Consider the following 14,153-nt stretch of genomic DNA (forward strand, 5'->3'; position numbering starts at 1 on the left):
CAAAATCACGTCATATGGCAGAAAGACCAATAAAGTCACTAAGGAAGAGGATTAGGGCCATTGAAAATAAAAAAATAAAGGTCCAATATATATTTTTTATTATTATTATTATGAAAAGAAAATCTGAATTCTGAGATTAAAGTCAGAATTCAGATTTTTTTTCTCAGAATAATAATAATAATAAATATGCATTGGACCCTTATTTTTTCCCAAGTGGATTAAAGTCAGAATTCTGAGATTAAAGTCAGAATTCTGACTTTTTTCTCATAATAATAATAATAATAATAATAATAATAATAATAATAATAATAATAAATATATATTGGACCTTCAATTTTTTCCCCAGTGGATTAAAAGTCAGAATTCTGAGAAAAAAGTCAGAATTTTTTAGTTTTCTCAGAATAATTATAAAATATATATATATTTTCAGTGGCTCTAATCGTCTTCCGTAAATCACCGTCCTCACTATGGCACAAGTGTTTTGGGGGTCCAGTGTGTCATTATTAGCAGTAAACACGTCAGAGTCATTCTCTCCATCTATTGGCTGGAATATTTAGCTGCTGAATCCTGATTGGCTGCTGCTGCGAGTTCAGAGGTTGATTTGTTATGTAGCAGCTAGCAGAAGAGGGGTGTGTTATATTCATATTTTGTCACGTTTATTCTTATTTCTGCCTTTGTAACATTATAAATAACGCTTTTCTTGCAAAAGGGTGGTGTCGCTGATTTACTCCAGCTCTTATGTTCAGTTTTGTTCATGCTTTTAGCACTGACGACCTGTACATGCTAGCTACCAGGTTTGACAACTAGCTAACTTCGTAGCATGTGTTATTCCCAATGAACTAATACAGCAAGAACTGACCTTTTAGCAGCAGCCATCTGTCGCACGGTGTATATGGGGTCTGTCAGAGTTATGGCATCAACCAGGTTCCTGTGTTTGCTCAACGCGAAAGCAGCAGCCTCGACCAAATCATTAGCCAGGGCAGGTCTGAGTGTGTGCCTGAAGAGACATGTCTGCAGTTCACCTTCAAGATTGCAGAGCTGCATGCCAGCCTGGGTCATTGATCAGTACGGTACTAATGAGGTTCTGCGGTACACAGAAGATCAACCCCTCCCCAATATTAGTTCTGCTAGTGACGTGATGATTAAAGTCCATGCTGCCAGTCTGAACCCTCTTGATATATCTATGAGGGGTAAGTTATTGGAACATTACACATCAAATGCATTGTGTGATAGTATTACAGCTTTTGATCATACTGTATCTGTGTACTTTTCTATTTTCAGGTGGTTATGGGGCTAAAATGCTCAAACTAAGAAGAGATCCAACGTCTATGATGAACAATGATAGTGAGTTTCCTCTGGTTCTGGGTCGAGATGTGTCTGGTGTAGTGGTGGACTGTGGATCTGAGGTGACCCACTTTTTTCCAGGAGATGAGGTAGGAGCTGCACTGCACACCTATGTTTTTCAAAGAGTCAATCTTTATCAATTAATCAATCAATCTTTATTTGTATAGCGCCAAATCACAACAAACGTTATCTCAACACGCTTTTACAAACATAGGAGGTCTAGACCACTCTATGTCAAATTATGAACAGAGACCCAACTTCAAGACAGGGTAAGACTCAGTCTTATCCCACCTTAATCCACCATGAGCATTGCACATCACAGTATTTAGCTAGTTACAGTGGCGAGGAAAAACTTCCTTTTAACAGGCAGAAACCTCAGGCAGAACCAGTCTCATGTTAGGCAGACATCATGCCTTGACCGAGTTGGGTCTTGAAAGAGGGATAGAGGGAAGAGTCACATCATTCCATTTATTATGTTGTATTAAAGTTACATTTAAAAAACTTCATAAGATACCCACACATCAATGTTTATGTTGTGATTAAACGAGGAAACTGAATGTCGGAAAAAAATATCATGCACAAGTCATATAACTACAACTCAACTCAACTTTATTTATTTATCACCTTTCGTACATAAAAACATGCAGCCCAAAGTGCTTTACAGAATAACAGAGACAGAAAACAACAGCAATGGTAAAATTATAAAAGGCCTGATTATAAATAAAATACTTAAAATAAAATAAAATAAAATCAATACAGTAAAATTAGTAGAATAAGTAATAATGGAAAGAAAAGTTAAAAATAAGGTAGCGTTAACAAGATCAGATGAATATAAGAAATAAATAGATAAATAATTAAAAAGATAAATATATGTTAAAGCAACGATTCAAATAATAATGATTAAAATAATAATAAAAATAATAATGCAGTCCAGGGCTAAAAATAAATTACTCCACATTAAAAGCTAGATACTTTTAAAAACACCCAGAGAGCTCGCCGTTATAATGTCCAGAGGCAGAGAGTTCACAGCTTAGGGGCGTTAAAACAGAAAGCTCTCTGGCCGGTACTACAGCATTGTTATGAATCAGTCATTCTCACTGGTAGACCAGCTAGAATGGACACACTGGTTGCCAAACTGGGAACCTGTTGAGTTGAAGGATGAACAGCACTGACTAAAACATTTATTTATAAGCTTTTATTATTTATAATTATCATAGAAGTTGAAGAAGTTTCTCTCATCTTTGCATTTACTCCCTGTGAATAATTCAGAATTTTCTTGGACAAAAAATAAATCAGCATAAAGAAGTTTGGTGAAATCAGATGATGTGATTTTATGTGTTGAAATTGCTTCATGTCATGGGGTCATATGCCAAAACAAATTTGCAACAGCCACTCTAAAACACCCAAAGATGTTTAACAAGTAGTTACCTTTGCTTTTAACATTGACAGTATATAAATATAGATGAAAAGCCTCCGCCTCCTTCTTTGACAGCAAAATTAAGCCAAAAATACCTACCCCCACAGGCACTACTGTCCTGGTGATGTATTGTGGAGCCGGTGTCTCTGCACACCTATAGCAGTAAAATATATATACACAGTTAAAACAATACACATGAAAAGAGTTAAAAATCAATTAAAGCAAACATTTGAAAAAGTTGAAATAAAAAGATTAAGTTATAGATAAATAAAGGTATTTAAGATAGGTTATAGACTTCTGTAGTTGGTACAGTCCACAGCAGAGCTAATTCTTGTGTTTATTTGAAGTAGACACAATCCATGTTGATGGAAAGTTCAATGGTCCACACTATAGTTTATTCTGCTTTTCTCGCTGTTCTCTACTCTACTAATGTGGTGAATAAGGCTATTGTCGACGGTGCTGTCAATCATGAAGTCACATCCGCTATTTTTTATCATCAAACAATACATCAAAACTACACTGAAAAATTAACACATGCACATAAATCAGCATGATATGAACTCACTATAATGTGAGAAAGAGGATAAGGGACACTTTAAAAATATGTTGGAGGTAAGGCGAGGAAAAATAAGGAAAAAATAAATAAATTCTGACTTTTATCTCCAAATTCTATAAAGTCAGAACTGTAACTTTAAAGTCAGAATTTAAAAAAAGTTAAATCTCACAAAAAAATGTTGTTTGTCTGTCCTCACACTTTTTTCCCCTTATCCTCTTCGGTAATAATGAGAGAAAGCTTGTTGGAAGAAAATGTATTCAACGTGTATTCTAATTTTCTAGTTTGACCCCTGTTCCAGCTGATGTAATGAAGGGGGGGGTGCTTTATGACCATAGACTGTATAAAAAAATTGACGCAGTATCTGTGACGTCACCCATTCCTGAGCGCTGTTTACAAGCTAATCGTCAGTGGGTGCCATATAGGAAATAGGGGAGAACGGGGTTGGTTGTCACACTTTTTACTGTTTTGATGATTGCTCATCATCAAAACAGCTTTCAATAGTCATTCCTACATTAAATTGAAGCTTAAGGTGTTGGCTTGAAATGTGCATCCCTCTCATTTTCCAACTCATTGTAAAAAAGAGGCAATTAACTATCAAAGACACTCTGACACATTCTGACAACCAACCCCATCACGGGGTTGGTTGTAACACAGTATGGGGTTTGGTTGTCTCAATGGTATTTCAATGGAAAAAAATCTTTTAAAAAAGGCAAGAAGGCAGAACTAAATTTGAAAGTTTGATTGCACTGACAAGTGGCCAGTCTATATAACAACATAAAGAACAAAACAAATAGGCCGAACAATAATGGCCTACTCAACTAGGCTACATGCAGTCACTGTCTGAGTTACAGTGATGGCAAATGTAGGGTCTGTGCACTCCAACTAATTTCACCATGCATGATTTTGCCAACATAGTGGTTAGTTGTTACATGTGACGACCAACCCCAACTGGAATTTTTTGCTAGCATCAAGGCTAACGGCCATCTAACAACTAGTTAGCTAGCTAATAAAAATCAAAACTATAGCTTTCCCCTCACTTTGTAAGGGTAACACTTGTTTTGTTATAAACCCATTGTTTAAAAGCCTAGAAGAAAAACACTGAGGAGTTGAATATTTACAATTTGACATGAAAAATACAAAAAGTCCTCTCACCTCAAGTTCAGCTGTCTTACTCCTGAGAAGACTATGTAGGTGAGCTCTGATCATCATTCTGGAAATGTACATACCCCAATTTGAGAGACAGTGCCCTTTGGTGGCGAGATATAATGAGTGTGCCAACCAACCCGTGTGACAACCAACCCCGTTCTCCTCTACTGAACACAACCAAACTTCGTCCGAGCTAGTGTGCGGTAAAGAGGCGGGCTTTTAGAATTTTCGCTAACAGTTACAGGGTGCCTGTCAAACTGTCAATCAAATCAGCCATGTCCTTAGTTGGGCAAAACTCATAAGTTTAATATCTTTGAAAATACAGTGTTATAATAAATTAGAGAAATGAGCTACTCAGACCTAAACTGTTTTTTGAACCAGGCTGTAAACATGTTTATTAATGCTGCAAAGATCGTCTATTTTGAATTGGTGTTTATGTGGTTTCCAGTGTTTCTGCAGCCAGCCTCAGTGAAAGCTATTTGAACTGCAGTTTTAAGCACTTCCACGTGTGCTTTATATTTTAAGACTGGAGGTTGCACATTACTTTTGGAAGCGCTGTCATGCCATCCATCTTTTTTTATACAGTTTACGGCATCAACTGAGAAGCAAACCTGTTGATGTTAAACCATAGTAATAGTCTCTCAGCTTATACGATGCTATTGTTCAACCCTATTTCACCCAACTCTATTGTGAGGGTATTCATGGTCTTGAAGCTCTTTCTGCTTGTTCATCACATGATTTTGGCTCATACTAATTTGAGTCATTGACTGTGTAGTTTCCCACTCATTCACAACAATGTCCTCCCGCTGACAGTATTGGCATTATACAAATTCAGCTTTAACCCAGTTGAATCATGGAACAATATATAAGCAGATATTTCTACATATAGTGTTCTGGTATTCTTGTTCCATGAGTGTGAAAACATCTCTGGAAATGAGTAATGATGAGTATGGGAACAGCCGACTTAATCGCTGATTAACAAGGTTCAGAAACGAAGAGTAGGCGGTAAAATTGAATCGTATTCATAATGTTAAATGTCAAATTCGTGTTCCAGGTGTGGGCTGCTGTTCCCCCATGGAAACAAGGCAGCCTGTCAGAATTTGTGACTCTGACAGAGTATGAGGTGAGAGACAGAGCGGGTAGAGTTTGTCCATAATCTAATGAATGTTAAACTTCAATTCTGTTTATTATTTATTGTTTGCCTTAAGACAGATTTTGATGTAATTTGATGACTTTGTTATTTTTTTAAACTAGGGATGCACAATATTATCGGCACATTATCGGTATCGGCCGATATTGGCTTTAAAATGAACTATCGGATATCGGCCAACACGCCGACATAATTAACCGATAAAATAATGGGCTGCTGCACACATGTTGGGCTCATGTTTTAAGTTAAATTTGAATTTAAGCAGCAGTCTGTAAGGTACATGTAGCTGACTAATTTAGGCACATTTACTGTCAAAGAGTAAACCATTTTATTTAATTTGGGTTTAATTGCTGTACAGTTGCAGTTTTCACATGTTCCCTGTGAACAGAGGTTAGGTTTACTTACTATGTCAAATGTGAAATTGGCCAAATGTGCCCTGGTTGTTGTTATTGTTACGATTGTCTCATGGAGAGCATCATCCAAGTTTTAAGTAGGATGTATCTTTTTGTATGAATTTTGTTTGAAAGCAATTGTCATAAATAAATATGCAGTTTTAAGTATAAAGTATTTTTCTTATTTTGCACAAGAAACAAATATTATATAACAAATGTGATCAGAGTATCACCATAATACTGTACGCTAATTCCACTACAGAAAAGTACGTCCAGCTCTGTAATAAGTATTAAGTTTGTTTTGTTGCAGAAGCCACTGAGGAATTACAGACACACTCTGTTTTCTTTCAATAGTGTACATACTGTAATTAATTCAGCCATTTAGAGATATCTGTCATCACAGCATCTGTAGTGATTAGACTTCACTTTGAATTTGATCATGAAAAAAAGGGTTTTGATACATTTCTATTTTTGACTTTGTCTGACTTTTTTTTTCTTTTTTCTTCCAGGTTTCCCAAAAGCCCAAATCACTGAGTCACACAGAAGCAGCATCCATCCCTTATGTAGCCAACACAGCTTTGTCTGCACTTGTTAATGCAGGTGGTCTTTGCAGAGACAGCTCTTCAAATAAAAGGCAAGAACCAGCCTGATCATGGACAACCTTGTGTTGAACCCTTTTTCTACTCAATATCATTAAAGATGTGAGTCACAGTTAAAGGCACAAGCCAAAAATCTCTTCAAAGTGTCTTCAGCTATCATAAAAAAGTTTGTATTCTGTAAAGTGTCTGGGTTTTAAAGTGCGATCTTATTATGTAAAATCAGTTTGGTCATGCAGACTTATTTCGGTTGGTCTCATTTTTCATTCTAATTGGCATCAGATGTTTTTCTTTTTTTAAATACTGTCTTTAACAAGTGGTCTGTTAGAATTGAACCTTGTGTAATTTAAAGGAGATTTCACTCCTTCTTGAGAGTAATAGCTTCCATTCCTGCTAAAAAAAACTCCTTTTTGCCCCTCAAGACATCCACTTCTTTTTGTAGCTTTGCTTCAGTTTCAGCTTAATTGAATGACCTTGTGGTTGCTGGGGTTTCTCCTCCTAGAGTTCTGATCACCGGAGGATCTGGAGGTGTCGGAACATTCTCAATCCAGGTAAGCCGTGGTGTATTCCCAGGGCTGTACCATCTTCTATTTTTGACTCTTTTGAACTCGGCTGTAACAGTCAATATTTCTGTTTTCTTCCTGACAGTTATTAAAGGCCTGGGGTGCCCATGTAACCGTTACCTGCTCCCAGAATGCTGAAGGCCTCGTTAGGGGGCTCGGGGCAGATGAGGTGGTGGATTACACATCAGGAGATGCAGCTGAGCGGCTGGAAATGATGGAGAAGTAAGTTTTGAAGCAGTGAAGAACAAGAAACTTTATTTATAGAGCACCTTTTGTATTGGCTGAGTGTGGATCAAATTGTTTTACAGTAACAAGAGAATAAAGAATGCAATGCAGAATACCTATGAAGGGCATCAGAGTGGAATAGCTGTAGTTATTCAGGAATGTGTCATATATTAAAGTTTATAAAGTAGAGACAGGGGCCGTGTCCACTTAAGTATATTTTTTGTGCTGTGAGCGCCCACGGCCTCAATTCCAGAGCACTTCTCACCAGCATTTACCTGCAGGACTTCCGTTTCCTCATGTAGTGACCGTTAGGTCTGTTTTAAAATGCACTGTATGCTTGACACTTGCTTTCATTCAATGGCATTTCATCAAGAAACTGTAAAAACTATAGATAGAAATCATGTCATGGCATTAGTAGCAGCTCTAAACTTGGAAATTGTACCTCAGAAAAACGAGTGTAGTAACTTTTTTCCTCCGTACGGACCTCCATCGTTGTTGAGTAGGGTTGCAAAGGGGTGGAAAATTTCCAGTAAATTTTCATGGGAATTTTGGAAATATTCCAAATTGGAAATTATGGGAATTAATGGGAATTTAGGGTAATTTCATGGAAAGGTATCATATCCAAGCATAAATATTTGTTTTGTTATAAGCAGACATCCATCAAAATAATACAATTAATACAGATTTATTTGTAAGTAGAACTTTATCAAGTGTTAAATATATTATTGAACAATCAATTCTTTCATTGAAGAACAAAAACATGAATAATGAGTTAAATATTACTCACCCCTCCAACCCAACCCATTCAAAAATTAAAAAAAATGCAATTTCAACAAAGTCCCATTCAAAGTATTAACTGAAAAGAGCCCTCTTCCCTCTGAAAAAGTCCCATTCAACATGCAAATAAAAAAGCATCTTCCCTCAAGCTTCTCAAGCCTAGCCTCTGCAGGATTCTAGAAATCCTCTGTGCATGTGATGGAGGAATGCACAGTGCATGTAGGGGGCATGGTCTCAATAGCCCTACAGTAAGCAGGGTGATATGTGCATGTGATTGAGGAATAGCATAGATATTCAACTGTACATGAAATCTGGTTGTTTTATTCAGGATTATGCTAAAATATATTTTCCCCAACTTTATCTAAGTTCCCTTATTAAGAGCCAACCTTCAATTTAATAAATTCCTGGTTTATTCCCTTAAATTCCCATGGAAAGTTTCCAACTTTGAAAATTCCCGGAATTTTGCAACCCTATTGTTGACACAGTTGGTATCAGAAAGGTGCGGGACGCCCCTTCTTGATTCTGATGGTTGGTGATAAAGAAGTGACATTGATGAGCACGGTGGTGTTCCTAAAGTAAGTAGGCGCTGCCAACACAAAAAACGGCGTTAGTGGACACGGTAGCTAAGCTGTATTGATAATAATACTCAAGTCAGGTGTGCTCAAAGTGGCAACATTAATCTGCTTTCATTAAAGATAGAAACATCAAAGCAGAATTTTCTCTCTCAGTTCTTGTTTCACTGAATCCTCACTTTAATGAAGCGTTGTTAAAGTCAGCGTCAGTCCAATGAAGGTGCTAATAGACATGAATCATCCACGTCTTGGAGATTCATCTTGGCCTCTTTCTTTCAAACACCCTAAATTGTGGTAAACATCTTCCTGTCAGCATGGCACATCTACTTACTGGTTTGCCTTCCAGTTTCCATGGAAACTAGGACTCAAAGCCTGTGAGTGGACTGGAGGCTGGTTCGTCCTTTTGAACGCCCCCAAAATAAAAAAACCCTGGATTAAGTTTGAAGACAAAACAGCTCTTTTTCAGAGTCTAATCTTTAAGTGAGGTCTCTTACAAAATCTAAGTTACTCACTTCAGATACTGAAAGGTTTAAAACTCTGTGTTGCCTTCTGGAAATATGCGTGTTTATCTTTTACAGAGTTCCTTCTTTAACTCTTCTTTAACTCTGACAGTCTGTTTTCCCCCTCAGGTTTGACGTGGTTTTAGACAACGTGGGCGGGGAAACAGAGGAGTGGGCGATGGGCCTGCTGAAGCCCTGGTCTGGGGCGAAGTACGTCACACTGGTGTCACCTTTACTCCTCAGCACTGATTCCATGGGCCTGCTGGATGGGGTATTTCAGGCTGGATTCACCCTGCACAACAAAGCCATACAGGTACACTAAACCAAACTTTGTGATGTGAAGGATTGCCCTGCTATTTACGTTCCAACATTCACATCTACTTGCCCAGCGAACACAACCCTCACTGCCCTGTTGTTTGTTTTTATAAAGTGTTTTGAGCCTGGCATTTCTCATAAAGCCATTAGCGTGGGTGTGGACCATGGGTGCTTCCTAACTGAAATGAATACTTTATCCCCAGTGGCATGGAAAGGCAGCATTGTGGAGTTGGTAAACACCTGTTCCAGCCAGAAGACGCTTTTGCTTTATTTCCATTCGGTTGATCAGATCAAGTTTGGCTAAAAATGGAAGGAAAGCACGTCATAACTTGACTCTGCTTCATAGCTTAATCTCTTTCTGCAATTTTTCATGCTTGGGTTGTTGAAATGTACCTGCAGGGTGTCATAAATCTACCGGTGTGCAGGTGCAGGTGCAGAGGGAACTCTTGGATTGAAGGTTTGGGTCCCTGCATGTGTGCGAGCCTCGTGTTGTTGCATGAACACCGTGTCCCTCCAGCTGCTCTGTTAGTGGAGTGAATGTGTAATGAGGGTAGTGGGTGAATAGGCGCGGACAGGGTGGAGCTGCACAGGGGGTGGGGGAGACTGAGTCAAGTTGTCCCGGGCATTGCAGGCGTTGGTGACAGCACAGCCGGCTGGCAGTGTCGGAGTCATGTGTGTGTGTATGAGTTTGTGGTTGCTGCTGAACCAGCAGTATTTGGTGTTTGTGCAGATTGTAGCTGACCCCCCAACCCCTCCCTCCCTCCCTCCCTCCCGGCAAATACCAGTGTTTGTGTGTTTCTTGCCAAGCCTCCGGGCCCCTTTGTCTGCAGGAGCAGCCAGCTGGTCAGTTTGGCGGGGCTCAACCGCAGCAGTCACACCCTCAGCTGCCCGGCTCTGGACAGCACGTCCTCATCCGTCTGAGGATCAAAGCGCGACTGAGCCCTCTAGTGTTCGACTCTTTGGCAGCACTGAGTAATCAGGAAGAATCTGTTATAATCTGATGTTTTTTGTTTTTTTTTACAGCATGAAAGGGGTAGATTTACCAAAGACTAGCAGAGGTGTGGCAAAGTACAGGCATAGAATGATATACTGTGATCAAATATCATGCTGTGATGAATTTCAAGAAGTGTAAGGGAGTTTCCTTATGCCTATCTTTCCTCTCACAGTGATATATGCTGCTTTTGTACCTTTTATAAGGATTGTTTGATATTTGAAATAAAATAAAAATAGCAAAACAAATATGGATCTTTACCATGGCACATTATTGATATATAATATATGTAAATTTGATCAAACAGAGAAATGACTCAGCTTTTTTATAGCTCATCAGCAGGACTGGTCCCCCTCTTTTAGTCTGTCGTTTCATCTTGTCTTCTTTGTGTGTTTTAATAGAAGCTGAAGAATGTTTTAAACATGATTACACTTTCTGATATAACACCACAAACCAAATAAGGAGTCATCTTCGATCTTCTGTCTTCTCTCAGAACATCATATCGAGCGGAGTCTTCTACAGGTGGGGTTTTTTTGCTCCAGATGGGCCTGCGCTCGATGAAGTCAGCAAGCTGGTGGATGCAGGGAAGGTACTGTAACACCTTATTACTGATATCATACAAGCAGATGTCTCCACTCATTTAATTACTGACAGAATGGAAAATGGAAATCCTCTCATTTGCATACCAGTCACAGTTTGAGAGTGAAATAGACCACGGCATGGAGATCTTCGCTGCATGGTCTCCATGCATCTATTATTGAATATGAACATAGCAGGCATTCCACACATGCCTATAATCAAGTCTCCCCTGTGGCTTTTGTAAAGGTGTGGGCATCACATTCCCGCTTTTTTGGTTGGCGCACCGTTTCCGTGATTGAGTCAGGCGCCAGGAGAGCGTGGACACATTTTTGAACAGTGCTGAGCAGCCATTCGCAAAAGCGTGCGGGACCTCTGTCCCTTTTGTCTCGGGGGCTTACAGCGAGCTTGTGCACTCAGACCAGCGGCAGGAAGCTACAGACACACACACACAAAACACACACACACAAAACACACACACACGCTCGCTCACTCTCCCTGCATGTCTGAGGTGTGTATGGTTCCCAGCGTGCCGCCCCTGCTCTCTCCAGTTCATTGTTACTGACAAGAGATGCTGACCAGAATAACAAGGCTGGCTGCTGCTGGTGTTGTGAGCCAGCACAGGATTGTCCAGCCTCATCACATTCTGAACCCCGCCCTCACTTTGTTCATTTTAAAGCTAGGGAAGCAGAGATGATGAAGCAACTTGTGGGTATTTTCTTTACCTACTAGAGCAAATATAGGATAAAATGGATGGACAAAATACATACATGCAGCTTTGATTAGGGTCAGAGTATTCAAAACTATGTTTACCTGTGTTATCATCATTTGCCTTTTTTCTAGCAAGAACCCCACATTTTTGACATTACACAAACTATAATATTTGATGATACACAAGAAGAATCATTAATCAGTGACGAAAAAGAAATGCTTGTTGCAGCCCTCGTGAAGCTCTTGGTTTTTTGTGATATGAGGCACTTAAAAAATGTAGTTTATTCCATCAGCACTATTCATAAGGAATAAATTGCCAAGAAAAAAAATTGATTACCTAAATTGTGAAATTTTTACACCATTTCTCATAAAGCAGTCTCTCTGTATCCCCATTATAATAAAAGCTTATATCCCATGTCTGAAGTGCTGCAGGCTTTACTTTCCTTATCTACTTTCCTTTCTTACTTCCTGATTTTCTGCTGCTTCATCACAGATCCTGCCGGTTGTAGAGGCCCAGTTTCCCTTCACCCAGGTGCCCCAGGCTTTCCAAAAGGTGGAAGAGGGCCACGCCAGAGGGAAGACGGTCGTACGCATGGCCGAGGAAGATGACAGACAGGCCGAAGAGCTGGTGCAGGACCCTCCCATTGGGGCTGCCGAGTCAGAGCCGGGAGAAGAAAGCGCCAAGCAAAACTAGAGACAGTCAGCAAGAGAATCAAAACGTTTGTGATTCTTCTCACCTGTATGAGGCTGCTCTGGACTGCAGCAGACTTTTATTATTCAAAGGGATCAGGGATGCTGCTGGTGGGCTGCAGAACACAAGCAGGATCTGAGCTTGTGATGTGAGCGTGCTGCTGTGTTGTCTTTTTTGTTGAAGCTTACACCCTTCTGTACTGTATTGATGTCTTTATAAGGTGTTTGAGTCATATTGCATCCACGTCTCCTGGAACATACTTTAATTGCCAACTGCACTCTAATAAATATCAAACAAGTCCAGCTGGTAGTCAGTACCCGGCTTTTGGAAGCTGTCCAATTGGTGAAATGATCAACCCAACCTTTTTTGCATTTACTCTGGACAGTGTTGTTACCAAAGTGCAGCTTAATGTACTGTACAATATATTTAAGAAATGTATTGACAAAAATACTTTTATTATTCTGACAACAAAAGAGTTGTGTGCTGTCTAGTTTTTGATTAAACACAGAAAAAAGACGTTTCAAGAGACACTCTTTTTGCATCGTCATGTTGCATGCAGCACAAAAAGAAAGCCATAAAATACAATGCATAGAAAGCTATGATAAAGTGTTAACACTGTTCAAGTTCATTAACAATAGGCAAACAGATTTATTCTTAAAAAGACAAAAATAAACATCAGTATATATTACTGCTAAAGTGTGAAATATGAAGTATTTAACGCCAGATTCTCTATTCTTCTGAGTGTTTTCCTTTGCTCCTTGTTGACCTCCTTATTTGGATTTATTTATCTCTCCTGCAGCAAAGGTCAAGCCTCTCCTCTGATTCTCTCCACATGTCCTTGAGTATCCGTCTACAGAGCCGGTGATGACTTGTGCGTCTGACTATTTGTACCGATCCAGTCCAGCAGTGAATCATGTGTTGTCATATAATCTCCACATCCCACCGTTGGTGCAGTTTGTGTGGATCCAATGTGTTCAGAATTACTTGGTTTTTATCATAGTTGTGGCCCCCTGAAAGAGAAAGAGGTGATCTCATTAACTCACATCTTTGTTCTTAATCTGGGTTCTAATGTGTTTCTGAGGCAGGCAATGCAGCTTCATTTGTATAGCGCATTTCATACACAAGGGCAACTCAATGTGCTTTACATTAAAACATTAAAAGCATTGGGAACAATCAGACAGGCATAAAAGAACATAATTAAAATGACAAATATAATAAAACAGAAAAGAAAAGGAAAATTAGAAATACATTAAAAGTAAATTTAAAATTTGCATTTAAAGTGAGATAAAATAAGCTAAGATATGAAAGCAGTGGCAAATAAGTCTTAATCTTTGACTTAAAAGAGGTGAGAGTTGGAGCGGACCTGCAGCTTTCAGGGAGTTTGTTCCAGATATGTGGTGCATAATGACTAAACGCTGCTTCACCATGTTTCGTTCTGACTCTAGGGACTGAAAGCAGACCAGTACCTGATGACCTCAGAGGTCGAGATGGTTCATACAGTAGCAGCAGATCAGCAATGTATTTTGAGTCTAAACCATTCAGTGCTTTATAAACCATCAGCAGGATTTTAAAGTCTATTCTCTGACAGACAGGAAGCCAGTGTAGGGATCTAAGAACTGGAGTGATGTGGT

General features: G+C 39.2%; 2 protein-coding genes across 2 annotated transcripts in view; one reads left to right on the forward strand and one right to left on the reverse strand.

Moving 5' to 3' along the window:
- Nucleotides 1-563: 563 nt before the first annotated feature.
- Nucleotides 564-13,046, forward strand: LOC117823897 (reticulon-4-interacting protein 1 homolog, mitochondrial-like). Its single transcript, XM_034699164.1, has 9 exons — nucleotides 564-1,190; nucleotides 1,282-1,433; nucleotides 5,518-5,586; nucleotides 6,515-6,639; nucleotides 7,104-7,152; nucleotides 7,250-7,386; nucleotides 9,368-9,551; nucleotides 11,038-11,133; nucleotides 12,325-13,046. Exons 1-9 carry the CDS (start codon nucleotides 893-895, stop codon nucleotides 12,523-12,525), a joined length of 1,311 nt encoding a protein of 436 aa, XP_034555055.1. The 5' UTR covers nucleotides 564-892; the 3' UTR covers nucleotides 12,526-13,046.
- LOC117823895 (beta/gamma crystallin domain-containing protein 1-like) overlaps nucleotides 12,957-14,153 on the reverse strand; it is a 40,225-nt gene continuing 39,028 nt past the window's right edge. The window contains exon 22 of the mRNA XM_034699163.1: nucleotides 12,957-13,532. Coding sequence (XP_034555054.1) covers nucleotides 13,444-13,532 — 89 coding nt within the window. The 3' untranslated portion in view covers nucleotides 12,957-13,443. The remainder of the gene's footprint in view (nucleotides 13,533-14,153) is intronic.

This window comes from Notolabrus celidotus, chromosome 13 (genome assembly GCF_009762535.1).
Source record: "Notolabrus celidotus isolate fNotCel1 chromosome 13, fNotCel1.pri, whole genome shotgun sequence".
NCBI lineage: Eukaryota > Metazoa > Chordata > Actinopteri > Labriformes > Labridae > Notolabrus > Notolabrus celidotus.

Bases quoted from the DNA above. Each gene is read 5' to 3' on its own strand.
- LOC117823897 (XM_034699164.1), top strand. From the start codon at position 893: ATGGGGTCTGTCAGAGTTATGGCATCAACCAGGTTCCTGTGTTTGCTC. The intron at 5,587-6,514 runs GTGAGAGACAGA...TTTTTCTTCCAG, and splicing joins TGACTCTGACAGAGTATGAG to GTTTCCCAAAAGCCCAAATC. The intron at 9,552-11,037 runs GTACACTAAACC...GTCTTCTCTCAG, and splicing joins TGCACAACAAAGCCATACAG to AACATCATATCGAGCGGAGT.